The sequence below is a fragment of the Rhinopithecus bieti genome, unplaced genomic scaffold (genome assembly GCF_001698545.2).
Source record: "Rhinopithecus bieti isolate Rb0 unplaced genomic scaffold, ASM169854v2 scaffold_5216, whole genome shotgun sequence".
In the NCBI taxonomy this organism is placed as follows: domain Eukaryota; kingdom Metazoa; phylum Chordata; class Mammalia; order Primates; family Cercopithecidae; genus Rhinopithecus; species Rhinopithecus bieti.
In genome coordinates this window covers 2,709,966-2,735,345 of record NW_016805021.1, presented here as the reverse complement: position 1 = coordinate 2,735,345, position 25,380 = coordinate 2,709,966, and the positions used below count along the sequence as shown (strand labels likewise).

Genomic DNA, 25,380 nt, shown 5'->3' with positions numbered 1-25,380 from the left:
TATATATATATATACCTATCTTCCCATTTCTCTTTTTTGCTCCTCTCTTCATTCTACTTTCAACCCAGTACCTGATCATGTCACATTTCTCCTCAAAACCCATTAACCATTTTGCATATCACAGAGCAAGAGCCACAGTCTCATAATGATCTATAAGGGTCTGTGTGGTAGATTAGGTGACTATTCAGAACTATTCATTCTATCACCTTTCATTCATGAATGGAGTATACTTTCCTACTTCTTGTCACTTGACCATGTGACACATCAATGTTAGCAGACATGCAACCAAAGGCTTGAAAGGTATTTTTGCAACGGACTTTCCTTCTTGCATCTCTGCCACTGTCATGAGAAAAACATGCCAAGATTAGTCTGATGGTCCCAGGAAAGGGAAGAGAGACACGTGGAACAGAGCTGCTTCATCTGAGCCCAGCTTAGTTCAGCCCAACCCAAACTGAACTGCAGATGGATGTGGACAAGCCCAACTAGGTTTTGCAGGGCTGTCTAGGCATGCCCAGCCTAGATCTCTGACCCACAGACATGAGCTAAATAAATGGTTATTCTTGTATGCTTTTGAGATTTTGTGATTGTTACTTAGCAGAAACTGATAGAGCCTGCAGGATCTGAGCTTTGTTGACTATACAATCTTTTACTAGATTTTCCTTCATTCTTATCCAGCCATATTGGTCTCTTTGCTGTCTTGTTTTTTTGGTGTTTTTTATTTTTCTTTTTGCAATACCAGGCATGCTCATTCCTCAGTATAATTGCATTTATCTATTCCCTTACCTCAGGATACCCAAGATGATACGCTTTGGCTGTGGCCCCACCCAAATCTCACCTTGAATTGTAAGCCCTATAATCCCCACCTGTCAAGGGCAGGACCAGGTGGAGGAGGTAATTGAATCATGGGGCGGATTCTTCCGTGCTGTTCTCATGAAAGTGAGTGAGTCTCGCGAGATCTGATGGTTTTATAAGCATCTGGCATTTCACCTGCTGCTCCCCACTCCATCCTGCCGCCCTGTGAAGAAGGTGCTTGCTTCTCCTTTTCCTTCCACCATGATTTTAAGTTTCCTGAGGCCTCCTCAGCTATGCAGAACTGTGAGTAATTAAACCTCTTTCCTTTATAAATTACTCTCTCAGGTATTTCTTCATAGCAGTACTGGGAGAATGGACTAATACATCAAGGCTTACTCCCTCATCCCTCACCTCCTTTTGGTCTATCCTCAAAGCCTATCTTATAAAAGAGGCCTTTCCTAAGCCCCTTATTTAAAATCAACCCCCCACCCCAAATTCCCTTTTTCTGTTTAATTCTTGTTATCTAACATGTATCTTTTTTTTTTTTTTTTTGAGGCAGAGTTTCCCTCTTGTTGCCCAGGCTGGAGTGCAATGGTGCCATCTTGGCTCACTGCAACTTCTGCCTTCTGGTTTCAAGCAATTCTCCCGCCTCAGCCTCTGGAGTAGCTGGGATTACAGGTGCCCAGTTAATTTTTGTATTTTTAGTATAGGTTGGGTTTCACCATGTTGGTGGTTTCAAACTCCTGACCTCTTGATCTGCCCGCGTCTGCCTCCCAAAGTGCTGGGATTACAGGCATGAGTCACCATGCCAGATACATATATCTTTTATATTTTTTTTTGTCTGTCATCCCCAATTAGAATGTAAGCTTCATGAGAACCAAAATTTTCATTTTATTCATTGCTGTATCCCCAGTGTTAGTATGTTTCCTGGCACATAATAGGTATTCAATTACATTTTCTTTGAATAAAACTTGTCTTCCCCAGCTCAGGACAAAATCTAAAAGTTTAAAATTTATTTGTATTTTTTTTTCTTTTCACAAGAACAATACAGAAGGATTTTGTAATACTTTAGCTTTATACTACTATTTACAAGTTACACATTACTTTTATACTTTTAGTAATATTTATTTCAATTTGTCTACATATATACCAGTATGCTTGCTTACCATTCTTTCTTGCATCTTAGAGTTTACATCTTATGTAACTTCACTTCTGCCCAAAGTATAACATTGAGAATTTTCTTTAGGAGCTATTGGTGGTACATTTTAAAAATTTACCTTTGAGGGACTTCTCCTTCTCCTTCTCCTCCTCCTCCTCCTCCTCCTCCTCCTCCTCCTCCTTCCTCTTCCTCTTCTCCTTCTCCCTCTTCTACTTCCTCCTCCTCCTCCTCCTCCTCCTCCTCCTCCTCTGGCCTTACTATGTTCAGGCCTTGAGCTCCTGAGCTCAAAGAATCCTCCTGCCTCAGCCTCCTGAGTAGCTGGGACTATAGGCCTATAGCACCCACCTGGCATTGTCTTTCATCTTTAAGTATAGTTCAGTGAGCATACAATTCTAGGTTGAAAATTATTATCTCTAAGCATATTAAAGATATTATACAGTGTTTCCTGGCTTTCACTGTTACTATGACAGAGAATATTGTTCTTCTTTGTAAGTAATATATTTTCTCTCAGAATGCTTTAAAATAATCTCCTTATTTTATGGTTTCGCAATACACTGTAATGCCTAATTGTGTATGTCTTCTTATTTAACCTTCTCAGGATATATTGAGTTTCCTGAAAGGAAAAAGAAAAGCCTCAATGATTCTGAGAAATTCTTGGCCATTTAAAAAAATATTGCCTTTTTCCCATTCTATTATAAATTTGTGAGGCCTTCTCATTCTGTCCTCAATGTCTGTTAACCTCTTTTCACATATACCGATCTCAGCATCTCTCTGTGGTATATTTGAATTTCTTTAGATTTATCTTCCAGTTCAGTGTTCAGTGTTCAGGGTTCTGTTCACCTTCTTCTTTTTTTTTTTTTTCTTTTTTTGAGACAGAGTCTTGCTTTGTTGCCCAGGCTGGAGTGCATTGGCACAATCTCCACACAGTGCAACATTTGCTTCCCAGGTTCAAGCAATTCTTGTGCCTCAACCTCCCAGGTAACTGGGACTACAGGCATTCACCACCATGCCCAGCTAATATTTTGCATTTTAGTAGGGACAGGGTTTCACCATGTTGCCCAAGCTGGTCTTGAACGCCTGAGCTTAGGCAATCCACCCACCTCAGCCCCACCAAACTGCTAGGATTACAGGCGTGAGCCACTGCACCCGGACCACTTTATCATTTTTTTGACCTAAAATTAAAATTTCAATTTCAATTATATATTTCATTTCTAGAAGTTTCTATTGGTTACTTTTTAAGTCTGGTAGTTTTTTTGGTTTTTTTTTTTTTTTTTTTTTTAAACAATCTCCTGTTCCTTGCCCAAGTTTTCCACTTTTAAAATTTCTTTAAATATATGAATGGCTACGGTCTGAATGTTATGTCTTCCCCAAATTCATGTGTTGAAATCCTAAACCCCAAAGTGATACTATTAAAATACAGCATTTGAGAGGTAGTTTGGTCATGAGGGCTGAGCCCTTGTCAGTGAGATTGGTGCCTTTACAAAAGAGGCCCAAAGGAGTTTGTCCCTTCTACCATGTGAGGACACAGCAAGAAGGCACTATCTGTTGTTGTTGTTTTTTTTTTTTTTTTGAGACAAGGTCTTGCTCTGTGTCTGTCGTCCAGACTGGAGTACAGTGGTGCCATCTCAGCTTACTGCAGCCTTGACCTCCCAGGCTTAAGGAATCCTTTCCCCCCAGCTTCCCAAATAGCTGGGACTACAGGCACAAGCCACCAAGTTCAGCTACATTTTGTATTTTTTGTAGAGACAGGGCTTTGCCACGTTGCCCAGGCCGGTCTTGAGCTGCTGGGTTCAAGCAATCCACCCAACTGGGCCTCCCGAAGTGCTAGGATTACAGATGTGAGCCACCTTGCCCGGCCAAGAAGGCACTATCTATTGAACCAGAGAGCTGGCCTTCACAGACACTGAATCTGTTGGCACCTTGATCTTGGACTTTTTAGTCTCCAGAACTGTAAGAAATAAAAATTTCTGTTGTTTATAAGCCATCTGGTTTAGTTTATAGTATTTGGTTATAGTGGCCCAAACAAAACAAAACACAAAGCATACTTGTTTATATTTTGTCTAATAATTCCCAAACCTGAAATGTTTGCAGGACTAATTTCACTATTCGTTGCTGCTGCTGGTTCTTATTCATGATATATTTTCTTGTGTTTTTGTGATTTTATCATGAAGTCTGGTCCCTTGAATTTTGTGTGAATTCTTTGAGACCTAGGTTGTGGTCAAGGGCTGCCAGAAAGGATGGTGATGATTCTGCCAGTTCCTGGCAGATTTTTTAATGAAGATCTGAAGTTGAGGTCAATTTGACCATACAAGCAGTATGAATTAAGACTGAAAACTCAGGTGATAGTGGACAATTTTTTCCCCTGCCACCCAATGCCGAAGTGGAGACAGGCAATAAGTTTTCTTCCTGTCTTCTTTAGGGCAAGCTTATTTCTTGTTCACTCTTACACTGAGGATAGTATAGCTCTTTGGTCTCTGCTTTATGCAAAGGTCTTCAGCCATACCGCCCATGGTACGTAGGCCCTTGACTTTATTTTCTGTCCCCAGGCAGCTCAAAGTTTTTAGGATTCAGCAGACACCCTCAGCTTCAGCACTGGATTGTCTTCTGAAGTGCCTGCATTCACTTAATATTTGGCCTCTGTAGGTTCTATACACTCATAAACTCAGTTATGCTTTTAAGGAGATTGAAAAATAAATGCATTCCACATTTTGGGGGTGTATTTTCAGTGGTAAGACAAATTGGAGGTTCACCTTCCTGCCTGAAACAAAATTTATGTCCATTTCTCTCTCTATATATTCGCATTCACCGCCCTAGTCTAAGACACTATCATTTCTCACTACAAGAGCTTCCTAATTTCTCTCTCTGTGTTTACTCTTGTACTCCTACAATTTATTCTCCATATAGCAGCCAGAATATTGTTTTTAAAAGGCTTGTCACCAGCATGTCACTTCCTAGCTTAAAACTCCCCAATGAGGAGAGTAGGCAAATCTTTAAATAAAGAAAGTAGGTTCGTGGTTGCTTAAGGTAGGGTGGGCAGGGTGTTTGTGAGCATTGGGGATAGAAAGGATGAATGACTGCTAATAGGTATGGGTTTCTTCCTTTCTTTTTTTTTTCGAGACAGAGTTTTGCTCTCTTTGCCCAGGCTAGGGTGCAATGGCGCCATCTCAGCTCACCGCAACCTCCACCTCCCAGGTTCAAGTGATTCTCCTGTCTCAGCCTCCCGAGTAGCTGGGACTACAGGCATGTGCCACCATGCCCAGCTAATTTTGTATTTTTAGTAGAGATGGGATTTCTCCATGTTGATCAGGCTGGTCTCGAACTCCTGACCTCAGATAATCCACCCCAAAGTGGATGGATTATCCACTTTTGGATAATTAGACCCCTCCCAAAGTGCTGGGATTACAGGCGTGAGTCACTGCGCCCAGCTTGGTATGGGTTTCTTTTGAAAGTGAGGAAGATGCTCTAAAATTGATTGTGGTTATGGTTGCTTAGCTCTGTGAATATACTAAAACCATTGAATTATACACTTTAAATAGTCAATCATATGATATGTGAATTATATCATGATACAGTTGTTATTTGAGAAACAACAACAACTTTCCAACAGGGAGAAGCACATCCAGAATAGTGAACTGGAACCTCTTTCATAATAGTAACAAAAACATTAGCAAAAATTATCAAAATAAGCTTTTTCAGAACTCTGGAAGTGAACCAAAGGCTTGCAACAATACAAGGATTGTTTATTCAAGAAAAGCGGCTGAATCTCAGTAAAAACATGAGTTTTGTAGCATTTCAACTTGCCCTATTCCCACTCTCTTCTCCAGCAAGTTCTAAGTAGTTTTGAAAATCAGCAACCTCATAATTACAGTTGCTGTGAAAAATAGCAGCCTAGTAGCCACTGGGTGGGGTGGGGTGGGAATGGGGAAATTGGAGCTCTCCCCAAAAAACATCCCCAGAAAACGATCACTGTTTTTCCTGCTTGGCAGCTCTCTGGAAAAGCCTCTTTCTAAAGGTTGTCTTTGATTTAGCACTTATTTAGTGCAAACAGCCCCATCTCCACAGTGTTGTAGAAAACAATCAGCAGCAATTGTTTAACATCATAGCTGCCTGATGGATTGACACCAGTTGAGGCAAACAAGAAGCTAGGTAAAAAAAGGAAATAAGGAGAATCGTGACCTCTATGTTCATGGATCAGGAAACTTAATGTTGTTAAGATGGCCATATTCCCCAAATTCATCTACAGACTCAACACAATCCCTATCAAAATTGCAGCTGGCTTTTCTGCAGAAATTGATGAACTAATACTCACTGTGAGATTCATATGGAAATGTAAGGGAAAATAGAGAAGAGAAAATAAACTTGAAAAGTTTGAGGACTTACACGTTCTGATTTCAAAACTTAGTACAAAGCTATAGTAATCAAAACAGTGTGGTACTGGCATAAGGATATACATAAGGATCATTGGAATAGAACTGAGAGTCCAAAAATATACTATTATATTTGTGGTCAATTGATTTCAAAAAGAAAACCAAAACAATTTAATGGAGAAAGAATACTCTAAAATTTTCAACAAACAGTGCTGGGAAAACTGGATATCCACTTGCAAAACTTGATGTTGGATTCCCTACCTCCAGTCATAAACAAAAAAGTAATTACAATTGAATTATGGGCCAGGCATAGTGGTCCACACCTGTAATCCCAGCACTTTGGGAGGCCGAGGTGGGCAGATCACCTGAGGTTAGGAGTTCTAGACTAGCCTGGCCAACATGGTGAAACCCTGTCTCTACTAAAAATACAAAAGTTAGCCAGGTGTGGTACAGCATGCCTGTAGTCCCAGCTACTTGGGAGGCTGAGGTGAGAGAATGGCTTGAACCTGGGAGATGGAGGTTGCAGTGAGCCAAGGTTGCGCCACTGCACTCCAGTCTGGGCTACAGACTCTGTCTCAAAAAAAAAAAAAAAAAATGTGAACCTAAGTATAAGAACTAAAAATATAAAACTCAGAAGAAAACCAGACCTTGGTGATATGGTTTGGCTCTATGTCCCCACCTCTCTCATGCCAAATTGTGATTCCCAGTGTTGAAGGAAGGGCCTGATGGGAGGTGATTGAATCGTCGGGGCAGACTTCTCCTTTGCTGTTCTCGTGACAGAGTTCTCATAAAATCTGGTTGTTTGAAAGTGTAGAGCATCTCCCCATTCACTCTGTCTCTCCTGGTCCACCATGTAAAGATTATGCCTGCTTCCCATTCACCTTCTGCCATGATTGTAAGTTACTTGAGACCTCTCAGCCATGCTTCCTGTACAGCCTGTGGAACTGTGAGTCAATTAAACCTCTTTTGTTTTTTTTTTGAGATGGAGTCTCTCTTTCTTGCCCAGGCTTGTGTGCAGTGGCATGATCTTGGCTCACTGCAGCCTCTGCTTCCTGGGTTCCAGTGATTCTCCTGCCTCAGCCTCCTGAGTAGCTGGGATTACATGTGCCCACCACTGTGCCTGGCTAATTTTTGTATTTTTAGTAGAGTTGGGGTTTCACCATGTTGGCGAGGCTGGTCTTGAACTCCTGACATCAGGTGATCCGCCCACCTTAGCCTCCCAAAGTGCTGGGATTTTTATAGGCGTGAGCCACTGCATCTGGTCTAACCCTCTTTTCTTTATAAATTACCCAGCCTCGGGTAGTTCTTTATAGCAGTGTGGGAACAGACTGATACACTTGGGTTAGGCAGTGGTTTCCTAGATGTGACATCAAAGATAACACCAAAAACACAAGGATGAAAAGAAAAATCAAATAAGATGAACTCCATCAAAATTAAAAATTTTTGTGCCTCAAAGGACACCATCAAGAAAGTGAAATGACAAACCACAGAATGAGAGAAAACATTTGCAAATCATAAACCTGATAAGGAATTTGTATACAGAATAAATAAAGCCCTTTCAACTCTGCAATAAATAACAACCCAATTAAAAAATACAGGAAAAGTATTTGAATGGACATTTCTGCAGAGATCACATAACAAATGGCCAATAAGCACATGAAAAGGCGTTCTACATCATTAATCATTAGGGGATGCAAATCAAAACCACAATGAGACTCCACTTTACACCCACTGGGATGACGAAAATAAAAAGGAGAAACAAAATCAAATGTTGCCAAGGATGTGGAGAATTGAAACTCTCATACATTGCTGGTTGGATTATCGAATGGTATAGTCACTTCGAAAAATAGTCTAGATATATACTCCTAGGTATATATCCAAGAGAAATGAAAACATGTCCTCACAAGATTATACACAAATGTTTACAGTAGCATTGTTAATAATAACCAAAAAGTGGAAAACACTCAAATGCCCGTCAACTGATGAATCAAATGTGGAATATCTAGACAATGGATTATTATGGATGAATCTTGAAAACATCATGTTAACTGAAGGAAGCCAATCACAACCGCATATTGTATGATTTCATTTACATAAAATGTCCAGAACAGGCAACTCTACAGAGACAGTAAATCAGTAGATGCCAGTAGCTGGGGGAAGGAAGGGATAGGGAGCGACTGCTTATGGGTATTGGGTGTCGATGGGGTGATAAAATGTCCTGGAATTAATGGTGATGGTTGTATAACTCTGACTAGATTAAAAGTCAGTTGTACACTTTAGAAGTGTGAATTTTATCCTATGTGAATTATATCTCAATAAAGCTGTTAGGGGAAGAAAACCAAAACTTTCCAATGGCTTCCTAAATTTTCCAATGTGATCTTGCCCCCACCTCCTCTCTGACCTCGTCAAATGTATTGTTAAATACATATTATGGGTCTCCTATGTGCTAAGCGCTTTTTAGGCATTTGGGGTATATCAGTGAACAGACAAGAATTCCCCCCCCCCCCCATGGAGATTATTTTCTAGCAGAGAGATGGGACATAAATGACACATATAATAAATAAGTTAATATGGTAGAAGGTGATAAGTGACACAGAAAAACATAAAGCAAATTAAGGGGAACCAGGAGTGCCAGTGTTAGGATGAGATACAGATTCTATTTTAAATAGGGTGGTTAGAATAGCCCTGATGCAGCCCTTCTCTAGGCTTCAGCTACACTCCTTTCTGTCCCTCAAATATGGCAAACTCATTCTCTCTTGAGGGGTTTTGGCTAACTCATGACTGGTTCCTTTGTGTCATTCAGATTTTAGCTTAAAAATGTCCACAGAGGCCTTCCCTTGATTATCCAATCTAAGGTAGCTACCCAGTCACTTGCATCATCTCTGTTGATTTCTTTTATATCACCTATTCATTGAATTAACTCATTCAACGAATGCAAATGGTTTCCACATTCTAAGCATTTCTAGGGATATAGCAATGAACAAGAATCAAAATTCCTGCCCTTATGTAACCTATAATCTGGTAGAGAGGGAACAAATAAAGCTATAGTGTTAGGTATTGGGATGAGGAAGGAAGGAGCTGCTCCTTCCCATAAGGATGGTCATAGAAAGACTCAAGCTGGTCATAGCAGATGCCTGGAGGAAATAAGGGGGTGTCGCTGTGGGGACTGGAGGAAATGTCAAGGAAAGAGCAACTTGAGATTCAGGCCTCATGGTTTGGAATGTAATTGTAGTGAAAAAAGAGACAAAAAGGTAAACTCATTTTTTTTTCCCCGGGGAAAGTGAGACTGTTTAAAGCCATATTGAATTTGAGGTATCAGTGGAGCATCCCAGTAGGAACATCCAGCAGGCAGGTGGAAAGACAGGACTGAACCCTGGGATTTTAGGGCTAGCTGGAGATTTAGGAGTCATTTATGTAAAAGTGAAAGATAAGTTTGTAAGAAGAGATGAAATTTACAGAAGACTGAAGGAGCGCTAAAGACTAAGGGATTCAGCTGGGTGTAGTGGCTCGTGCCTATTGTAATTCCAGCAGCCCAGGAGGCTGAGAAGGGAGGATCGCTGGAGCCCAGGTGTTTGAGGCTTCAGTGAACTATGATTGCATCACTGCACTCCAGCCTGGGTGACAGGGTAAGACCCCATCTAAAAAATTTTTTTTAAAGTCTTAGGGGATTCAAAAAATATTTTAGGATTGTAATAAAACATTTCTTGCTGGTATTTTTCCTAAGTCTCCTGTCCATTATTCAGCCCCATTATAATGCATGTGGCCTTGTCTGTCTTGTTGACTGCCACAATTTGAAGTGCATAAGAGTAACAGGAACATAGTAGTGCTTGGGAAACATACAAGATGAATGAATACATTGTTTGCCTTCCTCTTTAGGCATTTTTAGCTAAGAAAATAACCAATGTCTATAGTTCCTTTTAAGAAACACTCAGCATCTCTCAGGATTTCTACCTCTGGTGCATTCCTTTCAGTGTCCGTACACATGTTTAATGCTACATTCAGTACCTGCAATTTATTTCTAATGACTTCACTGCCTAATATTTATAGATCATTAAAATATAAACAAAGTAGGCCGGGCACAGTGACTCATGCCTGTAATCCCAGCACTTTGGAAGGCTTAGGCGAGCAGATCATGAGGTCAAGAGTTTCAGACTAGCCTGGCCAACATAATGAAACCCCATCTGTACTAAAAATTAGCCCAGCGTGGTGGTGCATGCCTGTAATCCCAGCTACTCAGTAGGCTGAGGCAGGAGAATCGCTTGAACCCAGGAGGCGGAGGTTGCAGTGAGCCAAGATCGTGCCACTGCACTCTAGCCTAGGTGACGAGCGAGACTCCATCTCAAAAAAAAAAAAAAAAAATTATATGCGCGCACACACACACAAAGTAATCCAAGAAAGGCAAAATGGATACCAACATCTTTGCACTGAAGACTACAAAAAGCATTAGACCTAACTTTCAGCTGACAGGCTGCAGACTCTACAAAGCCTTCTGCTCCTGATGGGACAGGTGAAATAAATCTGGGTGTGTTCAGACTAGATGACTAAGGCAGCATTACTGTCCTTTTCCAGCTGCATGGCTTGTGCAATTCCTTCTAAATGACACTCATTTCCTTAAGCTCTGGGATGCTGAGCAGTATTGTCATCATGTTTTCCTCTCACACTGAAAAAAAAGAACAGCTCCTATTAAGACTAGAACTGTAGAGTTGTACAGATATGAAAACAGAGAAAAGTGTTTCTTATTTGGTAAATATTTTGCTTTTGAGGCATCAGTAACTAATCACAGCTGTTTCCTTTAGTTACAAATGGATTCAATCAGGTAAAATTTGAAATGAAACACAAAACCACTAGAGTCATTCCATTATACAGTACAATGGTAGTGTTAAGCCTTGTGAAATATATGTATTAAGTATGCATGAATTCATGAAATCAAACAAAGAAGCTAATGGGTCTCTGATTAGAGTTCTAATTCCATTATGGTGATATTTCCCTCTCACTCTGACTCATCTAAAACATGTGAACAAAATGCTATTAAGTTTATTATACAGTCTGTTATGTGCCGTCATTCTGGTTAAGTAATGAAAACTGATTTTTGGCTAGAATTTCTCTCTTGAAAATCAAGGGCAAAAAAGAGCTGCTGTTAAGTTGAGGTATTTCAATTTTAACTTTAGTAACTTGTAATCCTTTATGTCAAAACTAAAACAAAAACCAAATCCCTGTTTATTCTCATCTAGGATTCATAAAAAATCTTGTTTCCAAAGGGATTGTTACATGGATATTAACGAACAATGGCTATTTCAATCAAGAATCAAGTATTCAGAAAACAAGCAATAGAAAATGCATTTTATTCCATATTTTAAAACATAGACTTTCTAGCAACTTATAAATTTCTATTATAATAATAAATTTGATACTTTGAGCCAAGAAAATGATATAACCAAAAATTCATTTGTACCCTTTGTTTAGGAGTGTTTTACATTTATGCATAATTTTCCTTTTATAAAAGATGATTGTTACAATCAGGTATACAACTACTTGGTTATGTCTAAGTTCTGTCTCTTAAAATATGTTCTTTTAGAGAATCCATTTAATCATCTTATTCTTTTCTTCAATCTTCTCCAAACAGTGGTAGAAGTACAATTTGATGGACAGAATAAACAAAATTGTTTTCGACCACACCCAGATCATACTGATATCTACAGTATAGTCCTGGCTACAAGGGAGCTCAATTCTAACTCGTGAAGTGGGCCTGGTTTAGAAAGTAATGATGAGGTGGTAACTAATGATAGTGCTAGTTGTTATCAAAAATTAACAACTTTAGGTATTTTTGTTTTGGGTTTTTGTGGTTTAGGTACATCCAAAATTTCTTCATAGTCTGCACTCATTCCCTTTGCCCAGCGACCGACTGTGACCATTCGCTCTGAATTCTGACTTTCAGGGCAATCTTTCTTTAAATGTTCCACAGAGCCACAAAGTTTGCAGCCGCCACCATCAGCATAGAGTCCTTTGGGATTATCCGGACAAGATCTAGACAGGTGGCCCATTTCTCCACAAACAAAACATTTTGCAAAAGGAAATTCGCCGAGAGCCGGGTCTACTTTAGCTTTACACTTGGTTATTTCATGCTCTGTGGACCCACACCTGTAACATATCCCAGTGCCCATGTCTTGATTTTCAAGGGCGGCAGAGCAATCTGCAATTCCATGACCAGGTTTTCTACAATGGAAACACACCATTGCATTTTTCTTTGCCGCTTGTCTTTTTAATCTTCTTCCTTCCCGTCGACTGTCTTTCTTTAAAGCAACTGCAATTTCTTCCCTTACTTCCTCACTGTCTGTTGCTACAATTTGCCCATTGTGAACCATCTGTGAATTCTGTCTTAGGTATTCCATGAATCCATTCACATCTTCATTTAAGTACTCTTTTTTCTTTTTCTTTTTATGTTTTGCTTGGGGTGCATCATTTTTGAGGGATAGCCTATTGGCTTCAAGTTGTTTATGCTTTGGTAGGTTTTGGCTTGTTCCCTCAAAGGATCCCTTCTTCATGTCCTCCCACGATGTTGCAGGCAAGGGTATCTTGTTACATGTGGTACTAACTCGGGCCCACCTGGTCATAATTTCATCAGAGGTACCGCGCACGAATCCCCCAGAGCAGTCGAGTTAGCAAGCCAGGAAAGACCACCCTCCTGCGGCATTCGAGAGCCCACTTCTTAATACTACCACATTGGGGATTCAGTTTCAACATATTAATTTCAGGGAGACACAAAATTAGACACATTTAGACCATAGCGGAGCTTACATTTTATACTTTTATCAATGGATTCATCAAAGTGTTTTTACAGAGAAACATCTTGGGAAGATGATGCATCAAAAAAATTAGAGGAGAGGGTTTGTATTAGTCTGTTTTCACACTGATGAAAAAGAAATATCTGAGACTGGGCAATTTACAGAAGAAAGGGGTTTAATTGTACTTACAGATCCACGTGGCTGGGAATTCTCATAATCAAGGTGGAAGGCAAGGAAGAGTAAGTCACATCTTGAATGGATGACAGCAGGCAAAAAGAGAGATTGGGCAGGGAGCCCCCCACCCTCTTTTATGATACTGTCCAATCTTACGAGACTTATTCACTATCACGAGAGCAGCATGGGAAAGACCTGCCCCCATGATTCAGTTACCTCCCACCAGGTCCCTCCCACAACACACGGGAATTCAAGATGAAATTTGGGTGGGAACACAGCCAAACCACATCAGAGTTATTAGGCTACTAACAGTTTATTATTTGTCTTCCTTAGTGTTAGGTATAAATCCAAATATTTCAGGGTGAGCTCATTGCTTCTTTTCTCAAAGCACTTGAGTTTGTCACTCATTGCAAGGAGAGATGGACTACATAGCTTGTTTTGCTTCTTAACTTCCAAAGCTATATTCTACCCAACACCCATTTTACCTCCTTCCTGCACTAGGAATATGCTTTTTTCCACACAAGTCAACAAACGAGGCTCCCTTTCATTGAAGACTATCTCAAAACCTATTCTTTCTACATTCAGAGTGAATAATGGGCATGTACACACTCTGCATCTTTCTTTTGTTCTTGATGTTTCCATTCATCTAATGATGTCAGCTCTTCCTTTTTACATCTCCTCCACTGTTTCTTAAATATAAATTTGCTTAACATGTTGATGCCATGTTTTAAAAATACTACTTGGCTGGTTGATAGTAAAAAGAAGAAAAAAAGAAAAGAAAAAAACCTTTTCTCTCTTGGGAATATTCATCCCAAACTTGATACCATATTGTAGCTGCTATGATCCAAATGTATCCCCTCTGAAATTCTTATGCTGAAAACTGAATCCTCGTTGCAACAGTGTTGGATGGTGGAACCTTTGGGGAGTTATATAGGTCATGATGTCTTGTGAAAGGGGCTTGTGAAAATGAGTTCTCTCTCTTCTGCTCCTCTGCCTTGTAAGAACACTGAAAGAAAGCCCCCACCAGATGCCAGAGCCTTGATCTTGGACTTCCCAGCATCCAGAACTGTAAGAGAACAAATTTATGTTTTTTATAAATTATCTAATCTCAGGTATTCTGTTACGGCAGCACAAAATGAACTAAGATAGTAGCTTAGCCCCAAATATATGAGATTGGCTTTTATCAAAATACAAAGATAGAATTATTAAAATCGTTAAGTTTGAAGCAAAAGTGGAACTGATAATTTGAGATGGATTAGAATTCAGTCATCAATACAATAATAAGCTCTCCCTTCTGAGTGAGCTGGAGATGCTTACTTTACTTCTTCACGTGCTTTACATGTACACCTTACTACAAGCTTCTTTTAAATCTATTGTGACAGTCTCTGTCTTTTAACTGATGAGTTTAATTCATTTGCATTAAAGTGATTACTGATAAGGAAGGAGTACTTCTGCCATTTTGCTATTTGTTTTCTATATGTTTCATGTTTTTTTTGTTCCTCAATTCTTCCAATACTATCTTCTTTTGTGTTTGATTCACTTTTTTCTAGGGTACTATTTATTTTCTCCTCATTTCTTTTTTTTATATTTTCAAAGTTATTTTCTTAGTAGTTACCATGGAAATTATAACTAACATACTAAGTCTATAACAATCTAGTTTGAATTGAAACCAACTAAGCTTTAATAGAATACAAAACCTCTGTTTCTATACTTTTCTGTCTCCACCAAGTTGTTATTGTCACAAAATTTATACTTACATATTTCATGTCCCTTAACATAGAATTTATAATTACTGTTTTATGTATGTGTCTTCTAAATTATATAGAAAACCAAAAGAAGTTACAAACCAAAAACACAGTAATTCTAGTGTGTATGTTTACCTTTGTGGTTACCTTTACCAGAGTTATATCTTACTTCATATGGCTTCTAGTTACTGTCTAGTTTCATTTTATTTTAGCCTGAAGGACTCCTGTTAGCATTTCTTGTAGGGAAAGTCCATTAGCAATGAACTTCTTTAGGTTTTGTTTATCTGGGAATATGTTAAGTTCACTTTTATTTTTGAAGAACAATTTTGCCAGAAACAGAATTCTTTAACTTTTTTCCTGCTAGCACTTTAAATATGTCATCCCACTGCCTTCTCTCCTCCAAGCTTTCTGCTGCAAAATCAGCTGTTAATCTTATTAAGTATCCCTTGTATGTGATAAATGACTTTCCTTTTGCTGTTTTCAATATTTGTCTTTGTTTTTGATTGTTTACTTTCATGTGCTTAGTTAGATTTAGGTTTGTCTCTAATAAGCTGACCCTATAAAAGGCTAGAAGGAAGTGGACTGACGTTTTTAGTTTGTTCATCTTTCATTCTGTAGCAAATGGCAATTCCTTTGACACACACCTGTGTTTCTTCCTTTCTACACTTTTATCAGAATGGGCCTAAATACCCGATCTTTACCAATTTTCCCCTAGACCTATAGGACAACATTCGTAAAGTCTGCCAAAATTAATGTTGACAAAAAAAAGTAGTATGATTCCTTTTTATTTCAGTATTCCCGTGGTTCCTTTTGAGGATTAATGAGTTAAATCTTGCAAACCTCTCTAAAGTATTAGGATATTAGATGTTACTGAGAAGAGGCAAGAGCCGTATGTTAAAAATTAATTGCAGGAAACCACTTGCAGATTGTAATAATGAAACATCCCAAGTTCCAAGGGCACTGGGGGCTTCAAGTAAACAAGCCCTCATTAATTTGGCTAATTAGTCACTTGCTGTATTTGCTGGTTTGTAAGCGGCACCCTTTTAAGCAGAAAATTGAGCTGTAAAGTGCTAAGAGCCCTATGTGTGGGAAAGATGGTACCAGTATCCTATACTTTGGATTTCAAGGCATATCTCATACATCCAAAAACATGTTTAGGATATTTGGACATTTCAGACTCATTCACATAACCTAAATGGACAGAGAGAAGCCTGGGGAAAACAGGCCCTGCTCTGTTGGTGACAAGAAAGAGCAATGGTTAGGAAGAAACTGAAAGAAGTCACTGTCAAATTTCTTTCTCAAAGGAAGGCCAACAGGCTTTTTCAGATAGGACCTCACACACACACAGGCAGCACCTTGTGACTGATTATTGTGGAATCAAGAGAAAGAGAAGAGACAAATTTGATCCTTGTGACTGGCAGATATACAGCTCCATATATGTCAACACCTGGGAACCTTGTCCCATAATGATAGTGGAGGAAATTACATATCTCATGCACACTGTGGTAAAGCCTACTGAACTATTCTGCCACCAAGCAGAGCCTCAGTCTAGTGAACTGAATGCTTATGTCCACCAATTACAAGGTCTTCCTTCCTTAAACTGGGCTAAAAAACACAGACAGTCCTCAATTTACAATGGTTCAGTTTACTATATTTCTATTTTATGATGGGTTTCTTGGGGTATTAAATTTTCAATCTATGATATTTTTGACCTATGATTGGTTATCAGTACACAGCCCCATTATAAGTTGAGCATTATTTGTACTGGGAAAGTCTGACTTTCTGTTTCTTTCCATATCAACTTACAGTAGCATCATCAATTCCATGGCTTCCTGATTGGCAGCTGGAGACTCTGGTTCAGATAGCCATTTATATGCCAGCTCCCAGGGTGGGTCAGACCTACAGGTGGCTAATACCATTCATCATGTGTTCAATTTTANTAAAGGAATAGAAAATCAGAATATGAGAAAACAGTAATCAAATGCATGCACTCAGATTGTTACTGGTTTTGGAAAGGAACTCATTTTGACATGAATAATCACAAGGAGGGAAGACTCCATCACTAAAGGAAAGTGAGCAATTCTGTAATTGATTATAACCCTTGATTTCAGAGTACCACAGGCAATTTCTCATCCCAATTAGGGAAATCCAGCAACTACTTTGCAATGCACGAATTGATGAGAAAGCTCTTTCATTCTTTCCCAGAGTTCATCATTACAGAGTCAATGAATTCCAAGAGTCTGTAAACAGCAAGGCTTATGAAGCATCAGTTTTAAATGCATAAGATTCTACCTGTGAAATTATACAACATCTGCTTGTCAGTCTTGTCATTTGGGAAGTGGCAATCCTCCCAGGAGGGAGAATTCAAATTCCACTTCATCATTTCAATCTCACTGCCTACAATGTACTAAAGACTATCTTCTAAACAAGCTTGTAAACAAGAACTCTTGGTTTTCAAATTTAAATGTTAGGGATAAGAAGTAAGAATGAGCAGACTTATTTGTGTAGTGTTGTAACTATGTGAAATAAAAAGAAATGTGCTCTTTCCATAAGAAGCACTGCTGGGCTATCCTACTGCCTTCTTGCCTGCCTTCACACAGGATTATCATCATTCTAGTCCAGGCAAACTAATGTAATAATGATCTCCACTTCCTCAAAAGTCTGCCATAGGTATAGTGAACATCTCTGAAGTTTTTGATGAATAAGGCTAGTATTTCATCAGGAAGAAAATAGCCAGATTCTGTGTAGATAACACATTTTTAATATTTTTGGTAGTTTCTGCAATCAACTCTGAATCTTTTAGGTACATACAAAGCAAAGCATACATGAGGACACTCAATATTAAGACTATGGAAAGTTATTTCATATTTTTTATTTTCTCTTAGTGAATTCATATTTTTCTTAAGTAACAGAATTGGCTCTATTATATTAAATTCATTAGTTAGCAAATATAAATGCTTATGAATAAGATGTCTTAGGGTCCCCTAAGGCTTACTGGTCACTTTTTTCCCCACCTATTCAGTTACTCAGTACGATGTGCATCTGTTGCTGACAGAGATTAAGTGATTGCTACAGTAGGAAAACAGGTCTTAAAATCATTAGCATCCCAATGAGTTATTCATAATAAGTGCAGAATAAAATGCAGAGAAATATTAACCTCAGCCCTTCTAAGTAGAGGCCCAGAGATCTCACCTGAATTCTGACTTTCAGGGCAATCTTTCTTTAAATGTTCCACAGAGCCACAAAGTTTGCAGCCGCCACCTATTGAAAGAGCAAAGCCACTGAATACCATCTCATATTTACATGGGGTTTTTAACATCTCAAAGCACTTTCACATCTTACTGGATCCTCACAACCTTGTCAGTTGTAAAGGTAGCTAGACCAGGAACATAGGGAGGTGCCACTATTCATATTAAGAATTCATTCTCCATTCCTTTTAACCTCACAGAGCAGTAAATTGTACCCACCCACTGCTTCTTGCACCTGGCCTTGAGAAGTAGGAAAAAGAGTTATGATGGAAGGCACTTGTTCAAGAGCTATTGCACAGAAGCCTGGATCTTAATGCTTAGACAGTCAAGAGTCTGTGAACCCTTGGACCTGTAAATAAAAGTTGTAAGCAGATGCTCTTTCCTGAATAGCATGTCAGATTCTCTGTCAATGGCCCAAAAACAGATTAGAAACTACTATTCTACTGTACAGATCAGATGTGGGTAAGCATTTACAAAAGAAATAAAGTTAATTTTTGTTTCAGTGCCTTCCATTGGCCAGGCACCCTAACCCTATAAAAATGCCCATCTGCCTACTTTAAACATTTCAGAATTGTGAATCACAACACATGTGCTTTCTAAAATAAGTCTTTCACTTAATGATCAAACACTGTTGCTTAATGGTCAAGCATTATTTTGATTATGCTCAAAATGTTAAGTGACTTAGAAAAATGACCTAATCAAATACAAAGATACAAATCTGGCTGAATTTTCTTTTTTCCCCAAATCTTGACTTTATTTTCAATATAAAAAATGCAAATTTGGAAACCCACCCTACTTTTCCCCTGACATAATGCTTTACCTCTTAAAACAAAGTACTAATTCTATATACATCAAATGTACCATACAAAAATGTATCCAGTATTTCTATTGCTACCAAAGTGTTCTAAATTAAAACAAGTCACAGAAAGCCCCTTATTGTAAACAAAAGATTACAAGTTATAAAATCAAAGTACACACAGGCTAATCTGGCCAAATTTTCACATCTATGGGATCTACTCTCCTTGCTGCATTAAATCTTTTTTTTTTTTTACATCTAGTCACTTTGGTTGACCAGTGAAAGCCATTTTTGCTCACTCGTCATGTTAACTACCCATTTTTATAAGCTCAAAACTGAAATGCACCTGAGCATTTTTCAGGCCCTGGCTTCTTTATATGCCATAGTGAAAAAGAAGCACTTGAATAATATACTTTAATCTTTATTAAAAACTCTTTAGGCAAATATCATAATTCATCAACTCTAAGACACCATTGATTATAAGATGTATCATTATTGCACATACCTCTCAGAAAGAAAAACAGCTGTCAATTATGTGGGACCCACCAATGGTAAGATACATTCTGATTTCCAAGGGATTAAAATTGAAAAACTGTGCATCTTAGAATCAATAAAATATAGTTTTATCAGCTCCATTCTATAGCTGAGGAAACTGAGATTGAGTTTGGTAAGTTGGCCAAAGCCCCCGAGCTAGTGAGTGGCGGTGCTGGCACTATAACCCAAGTCTGACCAACTCCAAAAGCTACGCTTTTTCACTGAACTTCTCCAGGGGGACACCCAGGACATGACACAAGAAATGTCTAGAGCCTGATGGCACCAGCCACCACGTCAACAGATAACAGCCTCCTCCTTAAAGCTTTAGACCGCATAGACTTTACTGTGTGAACCTTAATTACCCAAGTTAAAGAGAAAAAAGCTACATAATCCCATGCCAGACAAATAACTAAGAAAAAAAATTCAGAAGCAAACATCACTACAGTATTGAATCGTGTACCCACCCTTCCACAAAAATGGTATGCTGGCTGAGGCTGAATATATAATACGATTTTAAAAACCTCATATTAGCTTGAGAGATATATAATCCCTCTGCTTCTATTATGTCTAAAAGTAGAAAAGTATAATAGTCTCACAAATGATGAAGCAAGCACAGTTGGAAATACACACCTTAGTTTTTTCTGATTTGTTTTATTAACATATGAAGTCAAACTGCACAAAAAGCCCAGTACATATAATAGCACTTGATAAAAATAATGTAATTCTCAAGGTTTTGCAATTTATTCAAGAAGTTATTCAAGAACTGATTGAGTGTAAACTAAATCACAACTGCACGATAACTCACCATTTCTGCTATATGAAGGTAACAGTACTTACCATCAGCATAGAGTCCTTTGGGATTATCCGGACAAGATCTAGACAGGTGGCCCATTTCTCCACAAACAAAACATTTTGCAAAAGGAAATTCGCCTGTAAAAATCAACAGTTCCTATTCAGTTGACAATACATATGGCAAGTCATAAAATTCACATTAACACTGAATAAAAAATATTTTTACATAACTTAAAATTTAATCTCATATGATTTCCAAATACTAAGTGGCACACTCTTAACAAATTGTGTTAAAGATATACCCAGGGTCCTATTTATTGGCTTTCCCCATGAACAAAGCAAAAAACTGAAAGAAACACATACCGAGAGCCGGGTCTACTTTAGCTTTACACTTGGTTATTTCATGCTCTGTGGACCCACACCTGTAACATATCCCAGTGCCCATGTCTTGATTTTCAAGGGCGGCAGGGCAATCTGCAATTCCATGACCAGGTTTTCTACAATGGAAACACACCTGGGAAAACAAAATGTGGGTTGGCACACTGCAAAACTATACCAGTGACTTTATTAATTGTTATCAAAAACATATTTAAAACATTTCTCATCTTATTTAGCTCTTTTTCTGAAATCTCAATATTTTATTTGTAGAAAAAAGGTTTCATACATTCCTAAACAATGAGATGTCCTTTCCATCAGAGGGTTTCCTTGCTTTTGAAAACCTCAATCGATAAATCTATCAATCTCAGGAACAATGTTATATATGTGGCTTTGTAGAAGGCAATTGCTTAAATGAATTGAGCAAATATGGACTATTCATTTTATAACTGGAATGTCTGCAGTAGAAAAATGGCGTTTTCTATAGGAAATGGGCAGTGGCTATAAAAATTCACTCAAAATTTGTATTTGTGTATAATTATATACTCAAAATTTTTTAAAAATTAATTTTTTTTAAAGTTTACATAATTGAATCAATTTTGGTCAAATGTTTCCATTCAAGTTATGATTCAAACCATAAGATATATTTCATAGCAAAAAGTATATCCTTGTTTTGTACCCTAAATACGCTTTTTTTTTTTGAGATGGAATCTCGCTGTCACCAGGCTGGAGTGCAGTGGCGTGATCTCGGCTCACTGCAACCTCCGCCTCCCGGGTTCAAATTATTCTCCTGCCTCAGCCTCCCAAGTAGGTGGGATTATAAGCACGAGCCACTACGACCAGATAATTCTGGTATTCTTAGTAGAGACAGGGTTTCACCATGTTGGCCAGGATGGTCTCAATCTCCTGACCTCGTGATCCACCCGCCTCAGCCTCCCAAAGTGCTGGTATTACAGGCGTGAGCCACCACGCCCGGCCATACACATTCTTTAATATTCAGAAATAGGTTTCATTTTTAGAATATATACGCAATACATTTTAAAGGAATAATTTACTCTGAGATGAATTATTTGGTTCCAACATAAAACTGAGCAATGGGTAGTTATTTACAGAAATTTGAAGAATTTTTTTGCTGCAATAAATGAGAACATCAACCATAATCAAAAATGGCAGATATTTAAACTATTTTATTTAAGCTGGAAAAAGATATATATNATTCAGAAATAGGTTTCATTTTTAGAATATATACGCAATACATTTTAAAGGAATAATTTACTCTGAGATGAATTATTTGGTTCCAACATAAAACTGAGCAATGGGTAGTTATTTACAGAAATTTGAAGAATTTTTTTGCTGCAATAAATGAGAACATCAACCATAATCAAAAATGGCAGATATTTAAACTATTTTATTTAAGCTGGAAAAAGATATATATATTTATTGGATAATAAATAGTCATTTAATTATGTTTTCAAAATAAGCACAGGTTTTTTAAAAAAGCAAATTCAACCGGCAAAATAAAACATTTATTTTGCAACTCTGTCCTTTTTTCCTAAAATATTGAAAAAGAATGAGTCCCTTTAAATTCTTCAGTAACTTGTACATTTAGAATGAGCTGGTCCAAAAAGAAGAAGCTGCATTTATTATACAAATGCAGCAAAAGCTACTGCTAAAACCTGCATCACCACTATAGGAAGTCTTGGCTTGTTGGTGAAGTCAAAGTGGTCTCTATTAAGCTGAGACTACTGCCTTAGTTCACAGCCTTCTCCTTTAAAACCTAATCATCACTTACTACAACATTTTTGAATGGTCCTTAAGTTTAATGTAGATGGGAATGTGAAGCGCTGATTGTAAATTTCAATAGCATAATCAGTTTATTAGCATTTAAGGACTGATGCTTAGTATAAGGTATTTAAAAAAATAGCAAGGAAGTAAATTAACAACAGGTCACAACAAGCCATATACTATTTATATAGCACTCCCCTTTTTAAAAAACAATATCCTTCCCCACTTAATTACAAACATAATGCTTAAGAGATCATAACAGTAAATGTCTTCAAATGGTATGCAATTCACCATACTGCCTATGTCAACTAAACTAAAATGACTTAAAATATTTAAAAATAGTTAACTTAGACAAAACTCTATCCTGATACCAATAGAAATGTTATCCTTTCTATCCATATTTATCCATAAGGAATGTTTCATCAGTATTATCTCTAAATAATTATCTTTAAATAGAACAATGCATAGACTAATCTTGCCAATAGCCAAAAGACACATTTATAGAGGCTGTTAACATTTCAAGCCTGCATTGGTGCAAACAGTGCTCTACATATAGTAATACTAATAAAAAATAAAAGTATAACTAGCAACAAGTCTTCATTCTTATGAAGTGGCGTGCTGGGAGACTTGGGAAACTCACTTAGAGAAGGGAAAAATAATTATAGCGAGTATTTCATCCCCTTTGCCTGACATACTTTAAAATCTAGCGCTAGGCATTACAGAAAGAAACCTGCTGCCCCCAGCATTCCTCTGAATGTAATATGGGGGAGGGAGGAAGCAATGACTAGGGAGTGTCAAGGACTTTTAATTCTATTACTCTGCTCTAACTAGTGTGGCTCCTATGTACCTCTTTCCTGTGCTTCAGTATTTCATAGATAAAGAACATCCTTTCCAAGTAATAGGGACCCACACACATTTAATCTGTTGTACTTGATCTTCTTCATAATTTTGACGTTTTCTCCATGCTTATTTGAAAAAGGGGCTATTGGAAGGTGAGGATAGGATTTGTTTTTTTTGGAAGACAAACTCTCGTTTTGTCACCCAGACTGAAATGCAGCGGTTGGTCACATGGTTCACTGTAGCTTTGACCTCCCAGGCTCAATCCTCCTGCCTCAGCTGGCAGTAGTAGCTGGGATCACAGGTGTGTATCACCACACCTGGCTAATTTTTTTTTTTTTTTTTTTTGGTAGAGATGGGGTCTCCCTATGTTGCCCTGGCTGGTCTTTAACTCCTGGGCTCAAGTGATCCTCCTGCCTCAGCCTCCCACAGTGCTGGGATCACGGGCATGGGCTACCACATCTGGTCTATAACATAGGTTTTGAAGTCAGGCTGGGTTTGAATTTTACCTCTGCTACTAGCTAAGTGGCTTTCACAAGTTATTTAATCTGTCTGCACTTCAGTGTTTGCCATCCATAATATGGGAATAATGCCATCACCTTTGCTGTGTTGTTGTGATAATTAACCAGTACATCACGTGCCTAGCATATATGTGCTAAAAAAGTACTAGTCCTTAAAATGATGCTCTATGAATCTGGGACATAATGGTAACCAGATCCTGCTAAGATGTATCTGTATGTGGGTATAAGAATAGTTTCCAGCTAAATAAAGTAAATAACATGGTAGAAGCGATGCTCTCACCATTGCATTTTTCTTTGCCGCTTGTCTTTTTAATCTTCTTCCTTCCCGTCGACTGTCTTTCTTTAAAGCAACTGCAATTTCTTCCCTTACTTCCTCACTGTCTGTTGCTACAATTTGCCCATTGTGAACCATCTGTGAATTCTGTCTTAGGTATTCCATGAATCCATTCACATCTTCATTTAAGTACTCCTTTTCTTTTCTTTTATGTTTTGCTTGGGGTGCATCATTTTGAGGGATAGCCTATTGGCTTCAAGTTGTTTATGCTTTGGTAGGTTTTGGCTTGTTCCCTCAAAGGATCCCTTCTTCATGTCCTCCCATGATGTTGCAGGCAAGGGTCTCTTGTTACATGTGGTACTAACTCGGGCCCACCTGGTCATAATTTCATCAGAGGTACCTTATCAATTTTTAAGACAAGCATGGGTGGTTAGTCATCAACAACAAAAACAACAAAACTAAAGAGACATGCTGTATCACTATATCTCACATATGCCCATACGTTAAACTTTTAATTATTAAAACACTTTTTACTTCAGTTAGATATCTACATACATATTTAATGCTATAATATGCTGCACAGACATGCTTCTAATATAAATCTACCACTTACCAGAAAAGCTGCCATACCAGTTAAAAAAGTTGTGCTTAAAATTGAAAAATTAAGAAATCAAATTGTTTCATAAAATATAAATCAGATAGTAATATAATGAATGCAATTATTCCTTCCACATTCTGCAGTTTTCCTGTTTATTTTCCTCAAGTCCCACAGCTATTTTCTCCCAATCGTCTTGCTTAGTCTGCCATTTCAATGCAACAATTTGCATGGCAAATTACTAAGTATACAGAAATCATGTCCTTTAATATGAAGTTTGTTGAAATTTCCTGACAGAGTTATAAGTAAAACATAAAAAAGTGTTTACTATCACAGGGTGATCCCAGGCTTCCTCTCTTACTAATCAAGGTATAAGCGACTTCCAGCCCTGTGATTTCAATCATCTTCGATTCTATTTAAATTATGATTTGAATCATAAGATACATTTCACACCAAAATCTGTATCTTGTTTTTATACTCTTAATACCTATGCTTTAATGTTCAGAAATACTTTTCATTTTAGAGCACATACATACTTTAAAGAAGTAATTTATCCTAACACTAATTATTTGGCTCCAACATAAAACGGAACAAAGTTTTGGTC

The 25,380-nt window shown here is 38.0% G+C and overlaps 1 protein-coding gene across 1 annotated transcript; it reads right to left on the bottom strand.

The window, feature by feature from the left end:
* Positions 1–11,641: 11,641 nt before the first annotated feature.
* Positions 11,642–24,582, bottom strand: ZCCHC9 (zinc finger CCHC-type containing 9). Its single transcript, XM_017870937.1, has 5 exons — positions 24,188–24,582; positions 20,753–20,903; positions 20,435–20,527; positions 18,212–18,280; positions 11,642–12,235 (listed from the first exon to the last, which is right to left on the bottom strand). Exons 1-5 carry the CDS (start codon positions 24,344–24,346, stop codon positions 12,117–12,119), a joined length of 591 nt encoding a protein of 196 aa, XP_017726426.1. The 5' UTR covers positions 24,347–24,582; the 3' UTR covers positions 11,642–12,116.
* Between the last annotated feature and the right edge of the window lie 798 nt (positions 24,583–25,380).

Coding starts and splice junctions, on each gene's coding strand:
- ZCCHC9 (XM_017870937.1), bottom strand. CDS start 24,346: ATGGAATACCTAAGACAGAATTCACAGATGGTTCACAATGGGCAAATT. Junction 20,904..24,187: donor CGGCAAAGAAAAATGCAATG/GTGAGAGCATCG, acceptor TTGTTTTCCCAG/GTGTGTTTCCATTGTAGAAA. Junction 20,528..20,752: donor TAAAGTAGACCCGGCTCTCG/GTATGTGTTTCT, acceptor TGATTTTTACAG/GCGAATTTCCTTTTGCAAAA.